Raw genomic sequence first — 26,973 nt, forward strand, 5'->3', positions numbered from 1 at the left:
TGGAAATTTAACCATTTTGTGGCTCGTTAAGATTTTTTGATTTTTCGGTTTTTATGAATTTTTCGGATATGAATGTTTTCATGGTTGTGGACTCAAGAAATCGACAGCATCATCATGTTCGCAAAAAGCCATTGGTTGAAGTACCAAAACCTTCAAAGGTAATACTTTGAAACCACCTTTAATGAAATTCTTATGTTTGAAAAAAGCCATTGGTTGAAGTTTCAAAAAGGTTCTACAAAGGTTATATACTTTGAAGCATCTTTAATGAAATTCTTATGTTCACAAAAAGCCATTGGTTGAAGTAACAAAGCCTTTAATCATCTTTTGACATGAAATTATCATGTACGGTTATGGGAAAAATCAAAATATAATATTCGCATTCTTTTTCACCGTTCCAGCGTATACGATAGATTTGATACGATAGATCAATTGACATATCCATTCAAGTTGGATGACTAATAAGTGCTTTTCAAGGTTAAGAATTTCAAATTGGGCGAAAGATATCCGTACCGTAACGATATTCATCTTTTCTGCGGAAACGTCCCGGTTTTTGCCAGTAGTGGGGAGTTTCAAACAATTTTTCTTTAGTTTAAATTTGCCACTACTGGCGAAAACCGGGATGTTTCCGTAGAAAACATTACGTCATTAATACCATGAATCAAGAATAACAAGATGTGCATCAGATGAACACATTACATCACCTACTTAACCCGATTACGTAATAATGTCATACTAGAATTTGACATGATACCTTTTTTACAACCTTCTACTACATTGTTTACTCTCGTCCAATGACATCATTATACCTGTAAATTCAACCAATCAAAACACTTCTTTCTAGTAATTCCTACCCAAGCCTTTTTATTAGTTGTTTATGTTTTTTTGTTGTTTGTTTACAAGTGGGTTCTCTCTTTCCTTCTTTGTCTCTTGCGGTTACCGATCTCCAATTTCACTGGTCTCAAAAACACGTCAGAAGGAGTGTCACTTTTATACAAATAAGGCAGTTGTAGAGAAATTTGAAACTCTCCCACTGCATGCTTTTTAGAAAATTCATTGACCAATTTTCACTATGTGGCATAGTGTTTGTATTAAAAGGTACACTTGATTTTTTTTGACGCTCTATTGTTTTTTGTGGGCCATCATAATCCACTGTTGATAATTTTTTCACCGATGTTGAAAGTAGAAAAGTTAAAAAGCTAATTGCTGAATTCTTGGCCATCTAATTTGTACTGAAATTATCGTCTTTGACATTTGAGTGACTTCATCTTCAATTTCAATCGAAATGGTTTTCAACGTGATTGAAAATGTGAGTTGATATTGAAATGTCTCGTGAGGTTCTGGTATTAAGCTATCATAGGCGGTTTTAGACCATGTCAACCTTATCAGAGGAAGATATTTGTAATTGTAATTTCATTGTCTTTTAACGAGCGTTGCACTCCTTCGTGTGTTTCCGACGTACTTGCTCTATTGTCTTAAATCCGCCAGTGGCTAAGGCTACACTGATGAGATTTACAGGCTGATGTCATGCAATTTATATATTTCGTTGCAAGCACGTGGGAAATTGTACAATGGGTTCACGTCAAATTTCTCTACAATCTTTCTACGCATTACACAAAGTGTTTTCGTGAAGTCGGCAGTCTAAAATAGAGCTTAGAACCGACTGACTTAGGGTGAATTAGCACTTTTACCGTCTTCGATTCGGCAGGTCAAAGTTTCGGGTTGTCCAAAATAGTTTACATTTCGTAGTTTTTTAAACACACTCAACAACACTCAAAATTATACTACGTATTGACAGTTCTGACAATATTACTTCATTGATTGATTGATTGATTTTCAGACTTTCAGATTTTCTACCCTTCAAACTAATGTATTGAACAGCGAACGTAGATTATTAGCAGATCCTCTGAGTAGTTTCCTTATTAAAGAGATCGCATGGTCGATTTCAAGACTACTTAAATTATTTTTCTGCGAGAAACCTCAATGAAGGAGATCTAAAACTGTCATTTACAGGGCATTTACACTCTGAATTGCACTTCCTCGGAGGGTATTTAGTCGATTAATGCAGTGCATATATTGTAGTTTCTTTGGGGGTTTGCTGTTTATAAGAGTTTATTGGTTATCTGACGAATGAGAGTGTTTCTTGTGAGAAAGGGATGTCTTCTGAAGTTATTGTAAACGTAAGTGGAGAATATAATCCGTTTGAAAACTGAAGAAAACAAGCCATGGGTACGGGTTTTTTTTAATAAGAACATCCAAAATCTTTGAAGCCTTCGGATGTTCTTAACCTTTTAAGTTTTAAGCCTAAAAATGTTTTTAATATGTTCTTATTTTCACCATTTTTTTATTTTTTTTTATTTTTTTTATTTTTTTTTATTTATTCTTTATTTAACGTTGGTACAAAACAAAATAGTACAAAAGACTAATTCAAACCAACATGACAATCTAATATTTACTTAATAGTAAATAATATAGGATAAAAATTCTAAAAACATTAAAAGATTGAGCACAGTTTGCAAGAACAATATATTTTTGCTTTCAAAATTTTTGTTTTAAAGCATTCTAATGATTCAGATGTTTTGGTCTCATTGGGCAATCTATTCCAAGCCTGTCCTGCCCGATAGTTAAAGGAGTTCAAGCAAACTGCATTTTTTGGTAGTGGAAGTTTAATTTGAGCGCCTCTTCTAAGTTTTGGAGGACGTGGGGAATCGTTATCCTCTTCATCACTCCCTGTTTCACGCTGGATAATTTCAAACTGGTCCCAGCCTAGTTTATTTCCGATATTATTGACGCTCTTATAAACTTCCACTAACATGAGTTGGAGGTTTTGAGTATGGATAGACGCACAATTTGCTTTAACCAAAAGCTCGTCATAATCAAAATTTAGAAGATTTTCTTTAGCTCTAAGAGCTCTGTAGTGAGCTTCAGTCAAAAGATTATGTGCCATCTTACTGCAAAACATCCAAATGAGAGGGCAATACTTAAAGGTAGATAATATAAAACTATTAAATAATAAGTCTGCCTGATCTTGGCTCAAATATGATCTCATTCTCAGGATAGATTTAGTTTTTTGAGAGGCTTTCTTACATAGATCCTGAATATGAGTATAAAATGATAAAGCACTGTCGATAGTTACACCAAGAAGAAGAGCATTCTCAGAAAATATTAGTGAAAAATTTCCTATGTCAATAGATATATTTGCATTTTTAGTACCTGGAAATAACATCTGGAACTTCTCCGGATTGGCTACAAGAGAGTTATGTTCAAACCAAGCGAGAATAACTTGCAAGTCTAATTTTAAGGCTTCAATGACTTCTTGCAAGGAAGAAGTACATTTATGAAGAGTATCATCATCGGCGAAGTTACAGAGGTCATCTTCATTTACAAAATAAAATAAATCATTGATAAAAACATTGAAAAGGATTGGACCTAAAACAGATCCTTGAGGCACTCCAAATAGCAAAGGTAGCCAACTACTGTAAGATGAACCCACTCTGACCCTGTGTTTCCTATTTGAAAGATAGCTATGGATAAGAGCGAGGCTTTTATTTCCAAGTCCATACGCATGAAGTTTAGCGATTAGAAGATCATGAGGCAAGCAGTCAAAGGCTTTAGACAAATCCATCAGAATTGCTCCAATTTTCTCAGAATTAGAAAGCGACATCTGCCATTTTCGCAACATGTTAAGTAAAGCACTCTGTGTGCTATACTGTTTGCGAAAACCACAGAGTTTAGTAGAGAAGAAGGATTCGAGAAAAATGTTTAATTGTTTCGATATTAGTTTTTCAAAGATTTTTGCCGGGGAAGGGAGCAAACTGACGGGTCTGTAGTTATCCTTGTCGTGCTTGCTTTTCTTTTTATGGACTGGGATAATATCAGCCTGCTTCAAGCTATCAGGAAAATGTTGTGATTCAAGACTGTGGTTGAAACACGATGTCAGTGTAGGAGCACAAACAAATTTGGCTAACTTTATAATCTTAGTAGGAATATCACCACTGACTGACTTAGAATCGTTCAGGCTATTTATAACCTTGAGTGTTTCTGAATTTGTTACTAGTGAAAGCTCAAACGCGTCAGTATCTTGCCTATTTTCGCGAATTTTTATAATGCTTGGATGACAAGAGAATTTATCTATGGCTGAATTGACGTTGTCCGAGATTTCACCATTAACAGAATTCCAACGAGGAACGTCTAAGCGTTCAGTTACAGTGTGATAGTGCTCATTGAAGGTTTCAGCAATATCTATATTTCGAGATAAAATGCTATCATCCTCAATGAGCTGAATTCTCTCATCAACAAAATTGACCTTATTTGAAAAGAAAGGCTTGAATGTGTCCCAGAAGCCTTTAGGAGATTGTTTTGGGTCACTTTTACTGAAGAGAGATTTCTTGGCTTTCCTATTCATATTGACGACAAAATTTCTCTGACGCTTATAACGAGAAACATCTTCAGGATTTTTGGTATTATTCGCTATGTTTTTTAGTTTTGATCGGAGCATAATGGCTTTCCTGAGTTCTTTGGTTACATGCTGCTTATTATTAGCGCGGATTAACCTTGTCTTTGATGGTGCATGCTCATTTAATAAATTTACAAAAATTTTCTCAAATAAGCTATAATCTACAATATTTCTATCTTTAAGTTGACAATTTAGTTCGTTTAAAAATATAACAGAATTGAAATTTTTATAATCCCTAAACTTCCTTCGTACAGGGGGTAATTTTACATAAGTAGATTTCATCATAGTATGGATAAGAAGGTGATAGTCACTTGAGCCCGTTTCTAAGGCACCTGTAAATTGAAAGGAATGCTTCCTGTTTGTTAAAATTAAGTCAATGCAGGTGCCATTATCTGACTTAAAACAGGTTTTTTGTTTGATCAGATTGTAGAGATCATTAGCATTCATGAAATTTTTTAGTAATTCGTTATCAGGTTCCAAGTTAAAATCACCTACCACCATAAAATTATTATAAGATCTACTATAAAAAATCTAAGCCTGCAGAAAGAACTGATAAAAAATTTTTGATTTTTTCTTTAGATTTGTGAATTGTAGGATTTCTATAAATCATAAAAAAAAAAATCCTTTATCTGCATCTTTACGACTCTTGTTAGAAGAAATAAGCCTGAGACGCATTCAAGGCCTTACCATTGACGTCAAAGCCCCTTAGGGGCTTGACTCGAAACTCCAGGATGGGAAATGAAGCCACTTATTTCCAATTCAAAACACGTGACCTGCATGTTTTTCAAGTAAACCGATCGCCACATTCTGAAAAATATGCCGTACGAAAACAAAAAAAGGCTAGATTCAATCCATCATTCTAAATCCTAAACCTTCTCTTTTGTTTGCTTGAGAAAAGTTGAAAATTTATTCCTCTCTAACCCTTCGGGTCTTTAAACTCAATGGGTAAGATACACGAAGGGTCAAATGGGCGGAGTATTAGAAGGCGGAAATTTCTCCAGGAACTGGTCTCCATGACCCTCCCTACAGATTATCAGGAATTTCGGAGCAATTACTTTAAATTGATTTTGTTTGTTGAAAACAAATGATTACGTCATTATAAACGATGATGTCATGAAGCAAGCGCGTTAACCATCTTTGATTTTACGACTTAATTCGAATGTTGCTGATAGTTGTACAAAGTTATACACAAAGCAATTATTATTTTATAGTTTGTGTTAATTGTTTTTCCTTTATATAATAATTTCATTTTTGTTTTCGATTATACTGTTAGAATTATTGTTTTTTTGCGTGACTTTTGAGTACTGGCAGATTGAGTTGAGTTTTTTTTCTGAGAAGAAAACATCTTTTTTTATGTGTAACTTTTCTAAAAAATTTTTGATGGTTAAAAGAGAGAGCTTTTATGGATTGAAAATGATTTTTGTTCGATCTAAGGTGCGTGTTTACTTATGTGGATCCGTTTTATTTTTATTTTACATCTTTTTGGTTTCTCATCAAATTTAAAGCCCCGAAGGAGCTAAAGTCTGTCCAGATATAATTGGCAGTGGAAACAAGAATGCCTGTAACTTTTGATAGTCAAATATAATTATGGAAACTTTTTTTGCTTGTTTTAGAGAATCAAAAGCGCTATATTTGAATGTATTTTTGGTTGAAAAATTCGCGATTTTTAGCGGTTTAATTTGCGATTGTAAAAATTTAGCTTTTTTTCTACTTATGCTATAATGTTCATTTTTACACCAGCGGTAGTTCAACCTTAGGTGAAGAAGTCTGTTAAATTTCAAGGCAAACAGAAAAGTCCCTCGGAAGATACGGGACCCAATATACCCCTTGGTAGCACTTTTCTGTGAAATATCAAATATCCAACTTATTACTGAAAACGGGGGTAGTGATATGATTTATAAAACAGTTTTTCGATCATAACACATTTTACGATCTCTTTAATAACCTCATAGCCAAACTGTGTTTAGTGTTTTGGGAATTAGCAAAGTTCTTTAATGACTTAAAAATAACAAAGGCAATATAAGTTCATGCTTATCCTTTCAATAAAAACTATTATACAGTATGATTTCACTTCGTTTCGAAATAATCAATGATACCAATAATACCAATGCACCAACACTTAACATTTTCCAACTTTTAATTGCACTGTTCAAAAAAAATACATAACCCCCGTTTTTAGTAATAAGTTGGAGATTTGATATTTCACAGAAAAGTGCTACCAAGGGGTATTTCGCGTCCCATATCTTTCGAAGGACTTTTCTGTTTGCCTTGAAATTCAACAAACTTCTTAACCTAAGGTTGAACTACCACTGGTGTAAAAATGAATGTTACAGCATAAGTAGAAAAAGAGCTCAATTTTTACAATCGCAAATTAAACCGCTAAAAATCGCGAATTTTTCAACCAAAAATACATTCAAATATAGCGCTTTTGATTCTCTAAAATAAGCAAAAAAGAATTTCATAATTATATTTCACTATCAAAAGTTACAGGCATTTTTGTTTCCACTGCCAATTATATCTGGACAGACTTTAGATAGGAATCCGCAATCTTTCTCAAGCAAGAAAAAGTAAACCCTTAAGATTTGTGCCGCACTGGGAATAACGGATAAAATTTCTTTGTTTTTTTACACATAGCAAATCTTTCGAAATTTGTTGATATATCTTGAATTTTGATGTGAAAAAACGTGGGTGACGCGTTTCGAATGGGAAATAAGTAGTTTCATTTTCCCATTCAAGTTTCAGCTTTAAAATATTTTTTTATAGGAACATTCAAAAAATTTTTTGAAGCCTTCAGATGTTCTTAACTTTTCGGGCATAAAATCTAAAAATGCTCTTAACATTGTTTTTAGCATTTTATGAGTACTTTTGTCCATTTTCTATGGAACGCCGTAGCTGCCTTATGTGATAAAATATTCGATTATGCGATAAATTATTCGATAAACTCTTTCGATGCGATAAATTATTCGATAAATCATTCGATTATGCGATAATTCATTCGATAAACTCTTTCGATGCGATGAATTATTCGATGAATCATTCGATGCGATAAAATATGCGATAAAAATTTCGATTATGTGATAAATTATTCGATAAAAAATTCGATGTGATAAATCATTCGATGAATTATTCAATGCGATAAAATATTCGATGCGATAAATTATTCGATAAAAAATTCGATGCGATAAATCATTCGATGCGATAAATCATTCGATGCGATAAATCATTCGATAAAAAATTCGATTATGCGATAATTCATTCGATAAAAAATTCGATGCGATAAATTATTCGATAAAAAATTCGATGCGATAAATCATTCGATAAAGAATTCGATGCGATAAACCATTCGATAAATTATTCGATGAATTATCCGATCGGCCCTTACTCGATATTTATACTTTTGGTGGAAACGGCGCTCCGGATGGGTGAAATCATCGATCGAAAAGTAGATTTTCCGGGGGTGCTGCTGATTTGGGCAGATTATGACACAAAAAAACAGTGTGTCCGGAAAAAAATAGAACTAACAGATTTATTGATCTATCTTACTGAGTTTAGAATTATCACAAACAAATCCAATATTCTTTTGAGCTTAATTATAGGGATGGATGGAATAAACAGCTCAGGGGGGTTGGTACTCTGGGAGAAAATTCATGGTAAGTGATTTTAGACAATTAAGCACAAAAGAGTAAGGCAATAATCAATTCTGAGGGCAATTATCAAACAGATTTCAGTTTTATGTAAATTATGTTCGAAGTCAAACTGTTCGAAGTCAAACTGCGATGTCCTCAAAGTTTATGAAACTTTTTTCCATCCTCGAACCCAGGGCTTGTCTATCCCCCTTACGCTATTGATGATCCTGATAGACGCGTTGACGGGGGATATACAGATATAAACGATCCCTTCAATTTTACAACACTTAAAAGTTGAACACCAACTGCCAGCAAAATGGTCGTCGTTTTCATATCCCCCCACACACACGTGGGGTTGCGTTTTGCGTTTTGAAACATGCGCCGTTTCCACCAAAAGTATAAATATCGAGTAAGGGCCGATCGGATAATTCATCGAATAATTTATCGAATTGTTTATCGCATCGAATTCTTTATCGAATGATTTATCGCATCGAATTTTTTATCGAATAATTTATCGCATCGAATTTTTTATCGAATGAATTATCGCATAATCGAATTTTTTATCGAATGATTTATCGCATCGAATGATTTATCGCATCAAATTTTTTATCGAATGATTTATCGCATCGAATAATTTATCGAATGATTTATCGCATCGAATTTTTTATCGAATAATTTATCGCATAATCGAAATTTTTATCGCATATTTTATCGCATCGAATGATTTATCAAATAATTCATCGCATCAAGGACACTTGTATAGCGTAGCTGGACTGAGTACAACGGCTATTTCTCTTTCTCTTTTTAACACATGTCTGTCGTAGCGAATCCGCGAACCCCGGTCAGCGGTTGAGAATATTTTTTTCAAATTAATTGAAATAATTAATTGTTGCAAAGTTTATTAGTTTTCATAAAGGACTTTTTTGCAAGATTTTATATTTGACTTTATCTCGAATGGAGATTTTTAGAATAAAATATAAGTTTGATCAATTTATAAGCCAAAAACCTTGAAAAAAGGGTCCTTCGAAAAAGTTAAATTTTAAATTACGTAAGTTATTTCAAGGTGTAACAAATATTTTAAACAACTCTTAGAAGGTTGAAGTTGAAAATGACGAAGAAAAAATGAGTAAAAAATAGCCTAAACTCGCCTAAACTTTCACCAAAGTACCCAAATCTTATAATGGCTATAGCAAGATGTCGAACAAGGAACGGAATACATCATACTACAGCTGCTAAAAGAAAAACTAAACATCATTCATGAGAAAGAAAATTTTCTCTTTTTTAATGATTTGATTGTATAAAGACGTGATAAAACTCATTATAAAGTAATTGTTCGATTGTTGTTTTCCTGTTATTGCAATCATGTCAAAGGAATTTCATAAAATATCTTTCCGTGCAAAATCCATCTTTCTGACGATGGTTTTTCATTGTGAAGTACTTTTATTAAAAAGTATTTCTGATTGGTTGAAAAAACATGAGGAAAGACCTCTTATTGGTCAAAGAAAGACAATATCTATTAATACGACGACACACATGGTTCAAAGAAAATAAATTTGTGCTCAGTCCAGCTACGCTATACAAGTGTCCTTGATCGCATCGAAAGAGTTTATCGAATGAATTATCGCATAATCGAATGATTTATCGAATAATTTATCGCATCGAAAGAGTTTATCGAATATTTTATCGCATAATCGAATATTTTATCACATAAGGCAGCTACGGCGTTCCATAATTTTCCCAAGAAATCAGGTGTTTTAGAGCCCGAAAAGCCTTAAAATGTTCTTAACTTGTTCTTAAGATTTTGGCCACGGAAACATTATGTTGTTATATAGTTGGCTCTTACATAAAGAAACATATTGCTCCTTTTGGGATTTAAAATCAAAAATTTTGACCGAGAGTGGAATTTTTTCAAAGCTTGGCTAACATAATAATTTACTTCGGTGACGAGAAATCACAAAAGTGACATCACTTTTTCAAAATTATTTGACGTCAATTAAAAACACACATTTAGGAAAACTTCAGATCGAAGCATTCCTGGAACCTGTAAAGACTCGTTCGTTTATCCAGTTCTTTTATCTTCATCACTTATCGCAATAAGTGAATAAAATTTATTCAAATTATGCAAAACCAAACTGCTTTTGGTAGCAGAACACGCCATCAAGACCTTTCCTTCGAAAGTATCTCCAAAGAAGGATTCGCATGGTGGCCTACATATCTTTCAAAGCCTGACAACGATTCGTCAATCGACTTCCGAAAGCTGACAAAAGATTCCTTCAAACAACAACGACTTAGCAAGGAGCATATTTTCTTGACAACTGGTTACAATGTCCAAGAAACAAACAGAGCGAAGTCGTTGAAACGCGAATATCCTTTCAACAAGAAACAAGTCGCTTCTCACTTCATGAAAGACGAAAAACGCAACTGGTGTCTCTTTGGACTTCATATCAGCATTCCATTCATTGAGCACCAATCATTTGGAATTCCCATCCGATGAAAGTATTGAAATTGTGGGCTTGATGGAAAACATGTCTCTCAATGAGCGACCGCAAGCTCAAGAAGCAAATCAAAATGACCCACCACAAGAAGGTGAACAGGCCGAGCCACCACAAGAAGGTGGACCCGCAGAGCCACCACAAGAAGGTGAACAGGCAGAGCCACCGCAAGAAGGTGGACCCGAAGAGCCACCGCAAGGAGCTGACCTTGCCGAGCCTGAACAGCCAATGCAAGCTCAAGAAGCAAACCTGAATGACCCACCACAAGAAGGTGGACAGGCTGGGCCACCGCAAGGAGCTGAACCTGCTGAGCCACCACAAGAACTTAACCTTGTTGAGCCACCACAGGAAGCTGGCCCTGTTCAGCCACCAGCTGAGCAACATATGGATGTACTTGTTGACCTTGCTGATCAAGCAGCTGTAATGCTACTTCAAAATATTGTGCAACCAGTTCAACACCTAGAGCCACCAGCTGAACCCCAAGCACCACAAGCCCAGCCTCAAGGTCCACCCGCTCAACATCCAGGGCCACTGTTTCAACACCAAGGACCACCGCCCATAGTGCCAGTAGAGGTTATTCAATTCGTAGAATTCGTGATAGAAGGGGCAATCGAGCGAATCGAAACACCTGAAGAACGCCGATTCAGAATCTACCGTCGCACGCTTCGACGCATGAAAAAGAAACCGTTAAAGAACAATTATCGTAAAATTCCACAATTTATTGATTTACGCCCTCCGCCCGGAAGTCCTTTTGAAGAGATGAGCATGCTTGAACTGAGTGATTTTTTCGACTCGCGTTTCGCGGAATATGATCGTCGGTGTAGACGAAAAATGCGCTCAGATGATGAGGCGATCTTGAACAACGACGACGTCGAAGAAGCTGCTAACGACGCCGAAGATGCTGCTAACGACGTCGAAAATGCGGCTAACGACGTCGAAAATGTGTCCAATGACGACAATTCTCAGGCAGAAGCCGACAATGATTCGAACAACAATGAGGTTATTAACGAGAATGGCAAACGACAACATGACGAGGACGAAGAGGACGACGATGATGACGCTAAACGACAACGTGTCGACGACATTCCATCAATCTTTGCTCCCTTGTCGACTGGTTATTACTTGTCGCCGTACAGCAACGGCGTAGCGAAACGTCATCCACGCGGTGTTGACGACGATATGGTCCGAGCTGCTCGTAAAAGACCAGCTACCGATGACGGTGACTGTGACGAAAAACGCCGACGACTTTAAGTCGGTGATAAGGTGTGTGACGTGTGTGACGTGTTATAGGAATGACGGAAGATCGAACATACAACATCATTTGAGATTTTATCCAAATCGGCTCATCTCTACTAACATCTAGGGGAAGCTGCAATAATGACGTCATTCCTTTCAATATCTACTGGGTTGCTTACACAACATCTCATGCAAAATTTCAATCGTATACACAACATCCTACGCACGACACTCGACACACACCAAATATTGCCAATCTGATAATAACAAACCATCAATTCTTCAAAGACATTTAAAACAAATTTCAATTGTCAACTCCATCACTGTACAATTATAAACGTATTTTAAAAATCATAGAAAAATAGAATGTCTAACTATATAATATACAGAGTCTCTTCATTCCTTCTGACCAAATGTTTAAGGGTCCTTGGGAATCAGAAAAATTCAGTAATGTGTATGAATAAAAGCAAGTCTGAAATTATGGATGATAAAAATCTGACATATGTTTTTCTTATTAACAGTTGACGTTCTCTAATTCGATTTTCGCTCCATTATTCGATATGCTCCATTATTCGATAATATTAAAAGTCACCGTCAATAAGAATGACTCAAAAAACGACGATCTAATATTCGATATGCTCCCTTATTCAATGAATTTTCAACTCTCCTTTGAAAATCCATAATATTCTCTCCATAATACTTAAAATGTTGTAGTAGTTTACTTAGAAGTCGTTGTATTTTTTTTTTTTTACATTGAACTCTAACTTAAAAACGTATTCCGACTATAAATTTGAATATAAATAAAACCATATATAAAACCCTCCTATAACAATCATATAACTCCGGAGGCTTTCCCGGCACGCTATAAAATAAATCTATTTTTTTTATAAAAAAATATACGATTAGTCTAGTCCATTTTAGACAAATTCTAGATATATGTGAAGTTCCTATTTTTTTCCATAAATATTTCAATGTTGTCAATTTCATTTTGTTGTAATAATGCTCTTTTATTGTAATCCCCGTAAACAGAGGATTGCCGATCTCAGTAATTCGAACGACAACTTTGCGTTTACCCATTGTCCCATTACTGATCTTTCAATGTCTCTTTTTTCCAAGAGTTTATTTATAAGCACTGTAATGGCTTTTGTAGACTAGTAAACTAGTCGTTGAAAACAGACCCATACACAAAAAATCAAGCTCCAAATAAAAAGAATCGAAGGGGTGAAGTTGAAGTTGCGTCTCTTTTCTGAATTTCAACGACTAGAAGCTACTTCCCTCAAAAAACGTTGTTTAATTTTACAACTTTTTTAGGTTTTTAAGAATCCATCCAACTTTTTTGACTAAATAATATTTCATAGTAACATTGAACATGGGAACATATAAATAAATGAGTATTTCTAATAACTCAATAAACAGAAAGAAAAATAAATGCAATCCCGCACCGGTCAGACATACAGAAATCTGTATGTCTCTCCTTACGATTTTAGGTGAAGAAAAAAGGCGTTGGAAGAAGCTTCTAGTCGGTTATTTTCCTTTTCTCTCATGCGCGCTGAATATTTAATTAGTGTTTACATTATTTGATTGACAGTTTTATTATAAGGTTATAAGTAATAACCGACTAGTTTACTAGTCTATGGCTTTTGAAGTTTCGTGCCCGAAACCTCCATACGGAGTAAAAACTAGTGGTGTGAATGAGCCGTGCTCAACTTCGACTACCCGCCTTCCATAACTTCTCTTCTTCTCTTTTTCGTTGGCTCGAAAGACTTTGTCTAGGTCCCTGTTAACGTGAGTCGGTGTAAATGGATTGAAAATCCTTACGTCAAAGAATGCACGTTCTCCGCGTTGCCAAAAACCTCGAACACTCAAGTTGAGTCTTGCCTCATCGCTTGTAATTCCCGTCAACTGCTCGCCTGTGAGCTCCTGAAGGTGAGGTTCGACCTCAACATCTTTGGAAATCCCTCTAGCGAGCTCTGCTATTAGATCTCGAACACCATTATGGCTTGCAATTATGTACCCCCCTTTGGGGCAAGACAGGGCATGGTCGACGTCAAATGGTTTACCACAAGCGCATATAGTTGGCAGGAACTTGTGTAGCCATCTGTACCTCAAGGCGATTGCGTCGTGAAACTCACGTTTATTGAGAACCGTGTTCTCAGATTTTGATGGCATGAACATGAGCCAACTTGATGCTGCTTTGAGAGATGCCAGTTCGACGGATCGCTGCTCTCTTCTACTCATTGACTGTTTGAGTTGTTCCAATAACAACTTTTTCCTCTTTTGGTTCTCCTTGTGAATCAGCTCTTTCGTCTTCTTTAGCAGGATGATGTTAACATCAAAGTCGTGTATTTGGTGGTGGATGTTTTGGATGCTTTGTGATGTTAAGCTTCTTGAATTTTCGTATTCATGAACGCACGTGACTGAGAATATCGGCAGTCCTAAACCTCCAAGTTTTGGTGAAAGACTTATTAGCTTACGCTCATTTTCAGTCAAATTTTTCCCCAACATCATGGGCAGCAGATTTTGGTCGATTATTTGGTCCAGCAACTTTAATTCGTTTGTGAAGTCAGGGATAACTCGTAGGAAGTAGTTGAGTTTGTGTACCCACCCATGTGTGAAGCACGAATACACTGCTTGAGGTTCAGCTTTTGCGATCTCTGACAAGGTGTTTATTTCAGAGATCCATTTCTCGACCAGTTCTCTCTTGTATGCATGAATCCCTTCTTGATTGCCGATGAAGCCTCCCAGATATCTTTTACCAGATGAGGTGATCTTTAGATTGGTGTCTGCAAACATCACTTTGGCTTCCTCCAGCTTTTCGTCTTTCACCACCAACCATGATTTGGAAGCCTTCGGAAAGTATCCAAACAATGGACCTGTTTGTTCAATCCTGGCCCACCATTTCTGAAGACTGGGAAGAGAACCAGCACCACAAAGATCGTCTGCGAAAGCTGCTTGTTTGGTATCACTATCGTCTACGATGAGTTGGAGCATCGGAACAACTCCTATAGCATAGGATGGCATAGCTAACGGGTCGCCTTGTGTTGTGCCTTCTGCAGACGAGATTTCTTGATTGATGCCCGAAATGAATAATCTTGATGAAGTACGGTAGCAATTCTTTACGTACGTCGACATCGGTGGGCAGATATACTTGATGTTGTGAAGCAATACTTTTCGATTCAGTGAATTGAATGCGTTTTCTGCATCAACGAGGAGTATTGCATCAGTTTCTTGCTCCTCAAAGATATCTTTCATGATATGTACTGCTGCTTCACTGCCTGCCGGTAGTCCTGCACACAATTGTAGGGAACCTGCACTGTTGAGAATGTCCGGTTTAATGGTGTTGATGACGACTTTCCCAACTATTCTTCGTAGAACTTCTCCAATACCAATCGGACGGACACCGGGATCTTTGTCAAGTGGAATAAGCCTGCACGAGGTGAATGCTTCCAAACTGCGATCTTCCTGATCAAGTTGTGTCACACAAAGGATTTTCGTCATTTCAGCAATGCTTTTCCGTAGCTCGGTTCCAGCTCGGCCAAAACTTTTGGACACAAGAATTCTTCTCCATCCATCTGCGTTCATTCCGGATGGACCAGCTGCTCCTTTGGTTTTTATTGCAGATGCAGCGATTTTTGATTCATCTATACTTTCGAAGATGACTGGATCACAAAATGGTACTTCACCAGTCAGGAGTGCTGATTCATCTGGTTCTGCTCCTTTCGGATGTTTTTGGAGCAGCTCTTGAAGCGTGGAGTTGGTTAGATTCAGCACACCCTTCGAAGATTCATCATCAAGCAATCGTAGGGCTGCTTTCACATTTCCAGATAAGATAAACTTTGCAAATCTTTTTTATTTCGATTCAGCGCTGGTCTTCATACAGTTTTTCTTCAGAATCGACTGGATGGTTCTTGCCTCTCGAAGAAGTGAGTCAAAGTCACCTTGTGTCCAGAGCGTTATCCGTCTTTTTAGGCATTCAGAATTTCGTTTCGCAGATGATATGTAGCATGGCTTTTGGAGAAGAAGATAAGGCATTACCATAACGGCCTTGAGCGAAATTGGTTTCAGATGCTTGTTGTTGCTGTTCCATGCATCGATCAAACGCGTCAGTTCTTTGATGTATTCTTTGCCAACTGCTCCTGATGGTACGTGAAACATGTTGGGTCGCCAATATACTATCTCTTCGTACGCCGCAGATATGATTTGTTGGATATCAGCTGTTGTGTGATCAGCCCAAACCTTGATTTGTTGACTTGGACTTTGTGACGTCGCATTTTCTACAGTTGTTGACAGCACTGTGGGGACTTCCTTCAGTTTTTGTTTTGTGTGAGAATTTTTATGATTTGATCTCCCACCCTTTGTTGTAAAGCTTTTCGGGCAATGTCTGCATGGAAATGTTTTATCCTGTCCCGGTAGAGGCTGAGAGTCGGGTATTGTTAATTTTTCTTCATTTGGAGCAGCTTCATTGATCTGCTTGGAGCCATTTGGAGCGAGGTGAAGGAAAGATTCTCCCTTTTTGATGTTATTGAAACTGAACATCGGAACTTTTGGTTGGTTGCAAGTTGTTCTTCTCTTCTTTTCCTCTGTAAGAATCACATCATCTTTTTCACATCCTGTTGCCGTGATCTCTTAGGCAATCTAGATCGTTTTACACAACTTTCTCCGCAGAGAAGAAGTGGGAAAAGTAACACTTATTGGTCTTATATGGTGTATTCTACAGCCAATTCGATTGACTTCCAAATTTGCCATACTCACCAACTTTGCCAAATCTACAATTTCAATGTCAAAAGATCACAGCTTCATGGCAAATTTGTACATCGCTACGTCACCATTATGATTTCCGTTTTGTGATGCTTAGTCAGCAGTTTTCTGTCGCCGTTTGTAAAGCGAACGATTTTTTAACCAATCAAATTGCCGATCGGCATTGTTTTGCTTTAGCATTGGAAGGTCTTCTATTTTTCAAAATCTTTGGCAAAAGTGGCAAAATTGGAGCGAAAAGAACACAGGCCTCGTGGGAACAGTGTTTTGTATGGAGACGTATGGAGGTAAGTTCCAAAAATGCCAAGAATGCCAGATTCACCACATCTTTTTTATTTGACATTTATGGCACTCAAATTTTGCCACATTTGCCAAATTTTTGTCAATCGAATGCAAAATAATTGGGAATCAGGGCAAAAATGGCATATTTTGAAGTCAATCGAATTGGCTGCTAGATTCTTCACTCGTTCGGCGAGACGCGTCTACCTCCTTGCTACAGAGGATTTTTCTTCGGGCTTAATATTCGAGCCTGTCAGTCCAACCGACCTTCTGCACCCTCGACTGCGGGCGTCTTTTCTTCGAGGTTCAGTTCGTTCTCACACTTCTGCTACCTTGACTGCGGTAGTCTTTTCTTCAGGGTTTTCCGACCTTATCTAGCACCAAGACCTGGTTACTTCTGAAGATGGGTTGAATGATACGGCGAGACGTTTTCTTCTTATCTTTAGGTATATGTTTGCTTTTAATTTCCGCTTTTTCCGTCTTCACGGCAGAAATTTCTTCCTTCTACCTTCCGGATCGCCAGACACGTCCGTCCGCCATCTTTCTTAACCGCCTACATGTCGTCGGAATGCGACGTCACTCAACAAAACGACTGTACATAGATTATAGAATTCCTCGCAAGTTAATTTATAGTGATTTCTCAAAACGCTCCAACCATGGGCTTACTGTTTCAAGTGCCTAGATCATCGACATAGAAAACAGCGACTATTGCATTTAATCCTACAGTGTTTAAATGATCAAACTTATGTATTTTTTTGAAAATTCCATCGGTCATGCAGAGAATTGATTTCATAATTTTTACAACAGTCTGGTATTTTTATGTTTGAGATTTAAATGAAAATGGTTTTAACGGACAAATCGAGTAGTTTAGAATCCAAAAAAGTTGTAGGTATTCAAACAGAATTCTGAAGCAAGTAGACCTATGTGGAATTTGGTCCGGTTAGACTAGATACTAATCTCTCTTTCTTGTTTCTTGGAAAAAGGAGGGGACGAATGAGCGCCCTGGGAATACATCCTGGTTAGGATCCTCAGAATTTTAAAGCAAGTAGACCTATGTGGATTTTTGCCCGTTCGACTAGATACACATATTTTTCCCGTTAATTGGGAAAGAAAACGAACGAATAAACTCCCTGTGGGTACAGCCTGGATAGTCTTCTCAGAATTTTGAGGAAAGTAGACCTGTAAGAATTTTTGTCTCATTAGACTAGTTACTAATCTCTTTTATGTTACCTGGGAAAGGGAGGAACGAATAAAATCCCTGTGGGTACAGCCTTGATACCAATCTCACTTTCTCCTTACTTTTTCAGAGGTTCCGCGAGGAGCAGTTGGCGAAAGAGGAGGCGATGAAGAACCACCTGATGAGACGTTTCAACCAACCGTCGAACATTTTGATGCCTGGCACAATCGCTCCTTTGTACGCCCAACAAGACTGTGTAGAATTGATGACCCTGGAAAAGGTACGCTCTTTGTTTACTATTACATATGAAAATATCTCTTTGTGTTCCATGGTATTGTCTAAAATTTCGTTCGTTCATTCGTTCATTCGTTCATTTGTTCATTTTTTGGTTCGTTCTTTTAACTGTATAGTTTGATACACGCTAGATTTTGTTTTGAAACCTGACCTCAGAAAATATCGGATAAAATAAGTAAAAAAGTTCAGACAACACCATCCAGATATGGTTTTTTCAATATTCAATTTCTCTGACTGGCCTTATTTTCTACCAATAGAATCGCGTTATTTCATTTTGTCTTAGATCTAGGGCAATCTAAGTCTTTCGATTATTTTCATTGGATCCACGGCTTCGAAATATCGAAAGGAACGGGGATCCGAACCACTCTATCATCGCTCACTTTTTATTTGAGCTATACGCGAGGCCGTTATTAAAACATCAGAATATTCATGGAATGTGCCTCATCATCAGATAGAATATCATTCTCTCATTGAAAAAGATTTCTGCAGACAGATATTAAACAGAATGTACTTCATACGAAAATAACCGATTGATTCATCTCACATACATTTAATCTTTGATACCATCTGGTTATCTTTTCCACCTACGTCACTCCTCTCTCTATTGTGTTTATGCTTAACTTTTAATACTTGGAATTTTTCAATCCAAAACTGGTCTATTTTTCTGCTTGTAAGTTGCAAACCTCGTTCCCGTGTATCCCATGCTTTACTTACGTTGTTGATTAGACTGGAGTCGTTTATAACGCGTGTAATACAGTAGTATAGGCGTTATATGATAATACGATTATTGTTACGGGATCCCTCCATTACTTTTTGCTTTATTTCTACTATATCTGAATTAGTCGTCTAGCTTGCTAGACTAGTTGTTGATGGACGCCAGTGAATATTTTCTGGCGCTATCAATAAGCATCAATAAGCCGATAATACGCAGGGAACGGTTGGGTCGATCCTTTCTTCGACTACGCCGAAGTTATGGGATGGTACCACTCCTTTCTCATTTGATTTCCCAATAAACTTTACTCTTGCCTCTCCTATTTGAATACTTAGGTGTAGGAATACTATTCTTCAAGACGCGACTCATGGGGGTGAGCACTCGCAAACTTGTGTACCGCAACCGAAGCATAGTCAATATAAAAAAAGAATACGGTCTGTAAATCAGGTTTTTTGAATTTTCTCTGCTCATTGTGTTGATCACATGATCAATTAAATTGGGGAAGTCCGTTGTAGTGGAATTGGAATGTGACGTCACTCAGCAAAACGACTGTAGATTGGCCGATCAATATAAAACAAAATAGAAAGAAATTCAAACATTATGCTTGCGTTCCTTGATCAACTAACTACCTGACATCGGCTGAAGGTTTTACGTCTAGACTACAATCAGTCTTTTCTGTAATAATTTTCACAGACAAAGATAAAAACTCCTTAAAGCAACTTAAGGTAATTGATGCAAATGAAATTAGAATTTCAAAGATGTCAGACACTTTTATTTATCTGGAATTATGACGATCCTTGATAGTGTTCCAAAAAGAGTAAGGATTATCATTTCAGAAATTAGATCAATGTTTTGGGTTTATCTTTGTGAAAGAAGGAAATTAAAATATCCCTTTGATTATTAAAAGTATTAAAGAAAAATTGCTGACATTTTCAAAAGCTGGACTAGCAATTCAAAAAGTGTTGTAACTTTATAAGAATATGTTTTATTAAGTGCAAAATTTTATGAGCACCCACCCATAAAAGCACCCATGTTAAATTCAACAAATTTTTTATCAGTCAATATGTTTTTGGAAATATATTAATTTCTGTTGTCGCCAAATTCTTATTCGATCCAGAGATAAGCGATCTTGGATATAATTTTCAATCCTACTACTAGTCTAAATAAAAACTTTCTCTGATCTTATATTGACCATGAGCTTTCAACTTTTAAGCTTTCTGATTGGATAAAAAATCCAAAACAATCCCGATTTTGACGTTTTGAAAGACAAAATTTATAAATCCAAGAAAACTGGAGAGTTACTGTCATTGGACTAAAGTGAGATCAAACAGCAGAAAATAAAATATAACAAATGTTTTTTTGCACAATTGAATTGAATGGGATTAGATACTATGAAGGCTTTTTGGTTGTTTTTAGTTAGGGATTTTTGCCCTGTAGAACTGTATCCACTCAGTACCTAAAGTAAATGCATAATCCTAAAAACCCAAGAGGATCAAAGGTTTCAATTCTAAAGGGTTCTATCCTCTGATATGGTAAAACCTCCTAGAGGTCTTGAAATAATCAAGATCCTTGATCAAGTAATGCTACAGTGTCTTTTGTGGAATACAGTTGACTCTCTCTCTAATTCGATCTTCAAGGGGGACCAAGAATTTTCTTCCAATTAGAGAATAGCTTGAATATTAGAGAGTACTTTATACGCATTTCCAGTTAAGAGGACCAATATGTTAAGTTCGAATTACAGAGAGAGACTCGAATTAGAGAGAGTTAACTGTAATTTATTAAAGGGTGCTCAAAACCATCAAGCAGAGGTTGTATTTCATATGTTGTTGGTACTTGACTTACTATCAACCTTAACCAATAGAAAGCACTATATTGGAGAGTGGATTATAACCTTATAATTTTGTGGAGAGAAGAGTTTATATTTCAAAGTAAAGAGGTTTTGAAAAGGATTGAACCGCCCGAAATTCATTTCAGGTGCTGAAGAGTTTTAAGTGTTATAATTTGATGTACTCAAGATCTTGGTCCAATTACTGGAGAGTTCGAGTGTTATAGTTCGATATACTTTTGAATCAAATTCTTAGTTTTTTTGAATCGTTTTAATGAATGGAAGTTTATTGGTTTGGAAGGAATCAAAATGATTTGACCATACAATACTTTGGTAGTTGATTAGTCTCAGATGTTGGAAACGGGAATTATTTTATAAAATCACAAGAGATTTGGATAAACTCACCTTCAACATTTCAAAAAGTTCTTTGGAGGAACTTTTTTGGCCGGGAATTGTTGCTTCGGATTTTTCTATTGGATTATTAAGAAACGAATTTCGAATGTTGTGGGGATTACGTTTTGGTGATTCTTCAAATCTGGTCAATAATGGAGGAGGATTTTCAAAGACCTCAATCGCAGAATTACCGCCCCCACCACCACCGGTGAGTAAAGAAAAATTTGGTGTTTTTCAACATTATAATATTTTTGTAAAGTGAAAATAGTTCTCCTTCAAAGAATCCCGAACTTTTTTCCAGTTCGACGAAATATTTTCTTTTGAAAAAAAATCACGAAAATCTTTTTTGGAAGTCCCTAATCCATAGATTTATAAAGCCCAAAGGGCTAGATGTAAAGCTTTCGCTGAAAAGTGTGCCGTGGTTAGGTAGAAAATCCTACCTAAGTCACGTGACATTATAATAGAATTTCAGCGATTGACCAATCAGAAGCTTCGCGGGTTTTCGAAAACAATAGCAGCAATAGTTTTTCCGATATTCACTTTTTTTTTGCCTGTGATGACTTAAAGCCCGACTTCTAGCCCTTTGGGCTTTATAAATACAGTTGACGCTCTTTAATTCGACGTTCTACTATTCGATAGGCTCCCTTATCCGATGAAATTCAAAGTCCCCGTCAACAAGAAACTCTCATAAACGACGCTCCCTTATCCGATAAGCTCCCTTATTCGATGCAAATCCAATTCTCCTTGAAGATCGAATTGGAGAGCGTCAACTGTATATGCCCTAATCACGCCATAACGCCAAAATAGTTCTAATTACGCCATCACGCCGAAAATTTTCTATCTTCACTATTTTTATCAATCACGTATCACGCTTTTTTAACTCATAGGTCACGCCTAAAAACGCCCGACCACATAGTCATGCCAATCGCTGGGGTTTATTAAAACGAGGAACATTTTCTTTCAACTAAATAGTCTTTTTCTCAAATAACAGTTTCTAAGATTTTTCCTTCGAAAATACAAAGATTTAACTTAGCTGATATCTGATAGGGGATGTTTTAGATTTCCCACTTCACCGTCGACCAGGGCTGCCAGCGATGAGTGCCTCACTATCTAAACATACACATACACTAATCGGATTAAATTTCCTGTTCTACTCATTTAATCAATAAGTCCTTTTTTGAAATGCGAATAAAGGCATTCTGACATATCTGTAACATCACTATAGCGACCAATTACCTTTATCGCTGTAATGGTATTGTGAGTTAGATTTTAATTATCAATTTGTGGGCATATATGAATTTTATGACAAGATAGCTGGCACACAACGTTGTTTCAACGTTAATCTAACGTTCACAACGTCCATTTAACGTTAGATTAACGTTGAAACAACGTTTTGTGTCAGCTGGGAAGGTAGTGAGTTGAAATGATGTTGATATGATTCTTTATTCTTTATACGTTTGTATCGTGTGCTATTCTCTTTAAAGACATGTAAATTACAGTGGAAAGGTCTTTTTAAATTTGTGTTTTTTTTTTTGTTTTTTTTGGTTGAGTTGTTTTTTTTCTTGATACAATAACATTGAACTTGATTGGGCCTTATGAACAAACTAATTGAGCAGTCCTGAGAAATTGTATATTCTCCTACTGGTTAGGCTTTCGTTAGTTTTTGGACTCTTATTTGAAGATTTTTGGTTATTTGGGAGAAAATGGCTGAAATTGCGGAAATTGGTATGGATGAAATGGACCCATATAATATTTTACCCGATGAAAATTCCCCGCAGGTATGTTTTTCATTTGTTGTTAGATCTGATACCTGATAAGATAGCTGGCACACAACGTTGTTTCAACGTTAATCTAACGTTCACAACGTCCATTTAACGTTAGATTAACGTTGAAACAACGTTTTGTGTCAGCTGGGAAGATAGTGAGTTGAAATGATGTTGATAAGATTCTTTATTCTTTATACGTTTGTATCGTGTGCTATTCTCTTTAAAAAGACATGTAAATTACAGTGGAAAGGTCTTTTTAAATTTGTGTTTTTTTTTTGTTTTTTTTGGTTGAGTTGTTTTTTTTCTTGATACAATAACATTGAACTTGATTGGGCCTTATGAACAAACTAATTGAGCAGTCCTGAGAAATTGTATATTCTCCTACTGGTTAGGCTTTCGTTAGTTTTTGAACTCTTATTTGAAGATTTTTGGTTATTTGGGAGAAAATGGCTGAAATTGCGGAAATTGGTATGGATGAAATGGACCCATATAATATTTTACCCGATGAAAATTCCCCGCAGGTATGTTTTTCATTTGTTGTTAGATCTGATACCTTTCGAATAGTTTTTACGGGGGATTTACGGACTCCCGGATTGGTCGTGTACAAACTGAACGTTACATGGGAGGATAGAAAGCTTGAGAGGGTTTATGTTTGGAAACTCTCCAAATTCAGCCGCCCCTCCATATTACATTTCTCAATGTCTATGAAAATATTGGAATGAAAGTGAAAGTTGAAATATTTATAAATGTAAAATTTTCAACCAAAGGGAAATTTGAAGCTGGTATAATTGTTCTTTTATCACAACTTTTTATTTTCATGTTGTCTGTTGTGCACTTTAATATTCCACTCACGATTATCTTTTCAACGAGGTCAGAATCGCAATCTAATTCAAAGTCCATCTATATTTAGGAGTTTTGCTTTGTTTTTGGTAGGCTGGTGAATGAAAAATTAACGCTGGCGATTTCTAGATTCTAGGCCGGCGAATTCTTAGTAAATGCATTGATTAGCGTAAATATGTTCACAGGAAAAAATTAGCAGATCACAAGTTTGTGAAATTGCATTTGACAACCTTGTGAAGAGTTGCAGGATCCCAACCTTGTGATTAGTTTGGGAAACCCACCTATTCCCAAATCTGGAAACGACATTTCACCAAGCTTGTGATCTATTAATTTTTTCCTGTGATTGTTGAGGCGGCGAACCGAACTTTTCGAACGGCGGATTCTAATTTTTTCGTGCCTTGGACCGGTGAAATTCGCCGTTCGCCGGGCCTAAATAAGACCCCTGTATATCCAGAAGGTTGAAACACTTTATATAAAGGGGTTAAATCGAACACTGCTTTGATGGATTTTGAAGTACGAACTCCATAGTAACATATAACTTTGAGGAATTCTCTTTAACATTGAGGATCCGATCGCTTAACCGTCTCTCTCGTTCGCCAGACTTTTTATTTATCTTTCCAAAGCATTGGAGTTTGTGGTTGAATGTAAAGTTAATCTGTAAAGTTGTGGGTTTATTATTTAACCAGGTAAATTTTGGCTCAGCGGCTGGGCTCTTCTTAAGTAAGATTAAGATTTTCAGGATGTTCTTACGATGTTCTTAACATGCTTAGTTTTTTTTTACACGACAACTTTAAATGGGTTTGAAATCTGTTAGAATCAGTATTTTTTTAGTAATTTCTGAAATCTGAGGCTTTGGCTTGTTCAAATTTGTTCTTAGGTTTTGGCCATTTTTCAGCCTCGTGTTCTTATAAGATTGTTCTTATAGAAACAGCGTGAATCTCAAGATAGGAGAAGGGTATGCTATAGAAATCGTTGACCTATTTATGTCTGGAAATAGCTCCATTAAATCATTTGGCCACAATTCAATATTCATGTCTGGATATCGGTCCAAAACATTTAGGAAGTTTTAACTTCATGAAGAAGGCATACTAAGGAGGATTTCTTATGCTCGTTAGAAATAGGATGTGATTTGTGATCAAGCTATTTAGCTCTATAAATATAATTTCTTTCAATTTTTCACAAAATTTACTGTGGACTTTCACTAATTCGAATCTTTCTATAATTCGAACTTATTCTTGGTCCCCACCAATCTAAAACGCTTGTAAAATACTTTCTATTATTCAAATCTCTCTCTATAATTCTACAAATTAGACTCCCGCTCGTGTTCCAGGTTTTCGAATTAGTTAACTATTCAAATATCTTCTCAGTAGTTGGACTGAATTATCTTGTTTTCTCGATAGTTTTCATTTGTATGAGAAAGCCTTCTTTAGCCACTGACATCGGAGGTAAATGAAAAACGCCAGCCTTCTTTTCCTGGAGTTGTCATAGAAAACAACCAATCGAGACAAAGTAGCATAGTAATAAGACAAAAAGAACGGAATTTATATGCCATCGAGACAAAAAAAACATGACAGTCTAACGCATATAATTCAAAACAATATGAGACCGTCTGAGTAGAGAATCCATTTTCCTCATTCAACCAATTCTAACTGTTCAAGGAACCTTGATATTCATGACGTAATATTTCATACGGAAAAGCCAAAAAGAGTATTTTTCTACCATTTGTGGTCAACTATTCAAACAACAGAACAGTGGTAATATTTCTGCATACCAGTATCAATCCCTTATTGATTTGGATTTCTTTAATAAAGCAATATTGCCCGAAATTTCCCTCGTGTTGCGCTAGATGTTTTTTCTGCGAGTCGTCTGTTCAATCTATACCATTCACCACTACGACGGAGTATAAATATCCCCTTGTAAGGCGAAACTCCAATTGTCAGAAACTCTCCTTCGTAGGTCACAAACCGTTAACATCCGTAACATCACTTCCCAATCAACGGAAATCTTTGGTAAAAATTCACGACGAGGGAGTGTCAATATCAAGCTGTTTTCCTTATAGGGAAATCTACACTCTCCTTCGCAAAGCTTTTGCACAGTCTTTATACCCGCCTCATCTTTCCATGCACTTGTCATCAAACCAAATATACCATTGTTTACCAAAAAATTTCAAGTGTACCTGTTAAGGGATGTACGCTTAGTTTTTTTGTATTTTAAAGGAAAATGCTTTCGTTCTTTTACTTGTTATAATTAATCCCATCTGTGGATGATATAAGGATTGACTCCTTCTTAATTGGATTACGCATTGGATTTATGGTATTTTTAAACTTAAATCATTTGGGAAAAAGTTGGATTTTTATGTAGCATTATAATGTTCATTTTGTGATATTTTAGTCGGAGCATTTTCATGATCGATTAGTATTTTTGTTATTTTTGCTTCAAAAGTTAAAGGTTTCACAGTCAGTTGGACTTTGAAGTCGAGGAAAAATTATTCAAATTTAGTACTTTAACTGAAACACTTAAAGATTTTGTGGATAAGCTCCTTTTTCATTGATTTTCCAGTCAAAACCTCACAAAAACCGCACAAAAACTGAGACCAAGCGAGAAGAAAAATCTCTATAAATCAAATATTATTTTTCCAAATAGTACTTGAGAGGGATTATACATAAAGTACTGTAAAATCCGATGTTTTTGGATCCGATTTTTGTAAGTGTAACGAGTGGTTATATAATACAAACATTGTGAAAATTTAAGACTTGATCGTGACAGAATTTACTGCAATTCTCATTTTTTGGGAAAGAACACAAAGACGTAGAGTACACTGGCAAATTTGATTGGTTGCGGTAAACTGTTCGGCAAAATGGTTGCAGAGAAAGAACGATTAATTATTCCTGAAATCGTCTTCAATTTGGCTTTAGATGAGGTAACAAATGTTCATCTTACAATGTGATAACAAACAAGTGTATTCTATAAATATTTTAGCCCTACTTTGGCAGGGGTAAGTGAATAAACTAAAGGACCCACAGCTAATCCATAGTTTTAGAAGTGTCCACTGACCCCTTCCTCACTTTATTCAATTTCTATCCTCATGTCGTTATAAAGATGCAGTGAGATTATCGAAATATCGA

The 26,973-nt window shown here is 36.2% G+C and overlaps 1 protein-coding gene across 3 annotated transcripts in view; it reads left to right on the forward strand.

Annotated features, from left to right (window-relative positions):
• The window catches only part of LOC136816350 (potassium voltage-gated channel subfamily KQT member 1-like), a 60,773-nt gene that overhangs the window by 5,484 nt on the left and 28,316 nt on the right, over positions 1 to 26,973 (forward strand). For 2 of the 3 annotated variants that reach the window (XM_067072669.1, XM_067072670.1), the window contains exon 2: positions 18,149 to 18,298. In XM_067072669.1, the coding sequence (XP_066928770.1) occupies positions 18,149 to 18,298 (150 nt within the window). Of the gene's footprint in view, positions 1 to 18,148; positions 18,299 to 26,088; positions 26,769 to 26,973 lie in introns of those variants that run through there. The other variant, XM_067072672.1, reaches the window with a different exon arrangement.

This window comes from Clytia hemisphaerica, unplaced genomic scaffold (genome assembly GCF_902728285.1).
Source record: "Clytia hemisphaerica strain Z4C2 unplaced genomic scaffold, Clytia hemisphaerica genome assembly, whole genome shotgun sequence".
NCBI lineage: Eukaryota > Metazoa > Cnidaria > Hydrozoa > Leptothecata > Clytiidae > Clytia > Clytia hemisphaerica.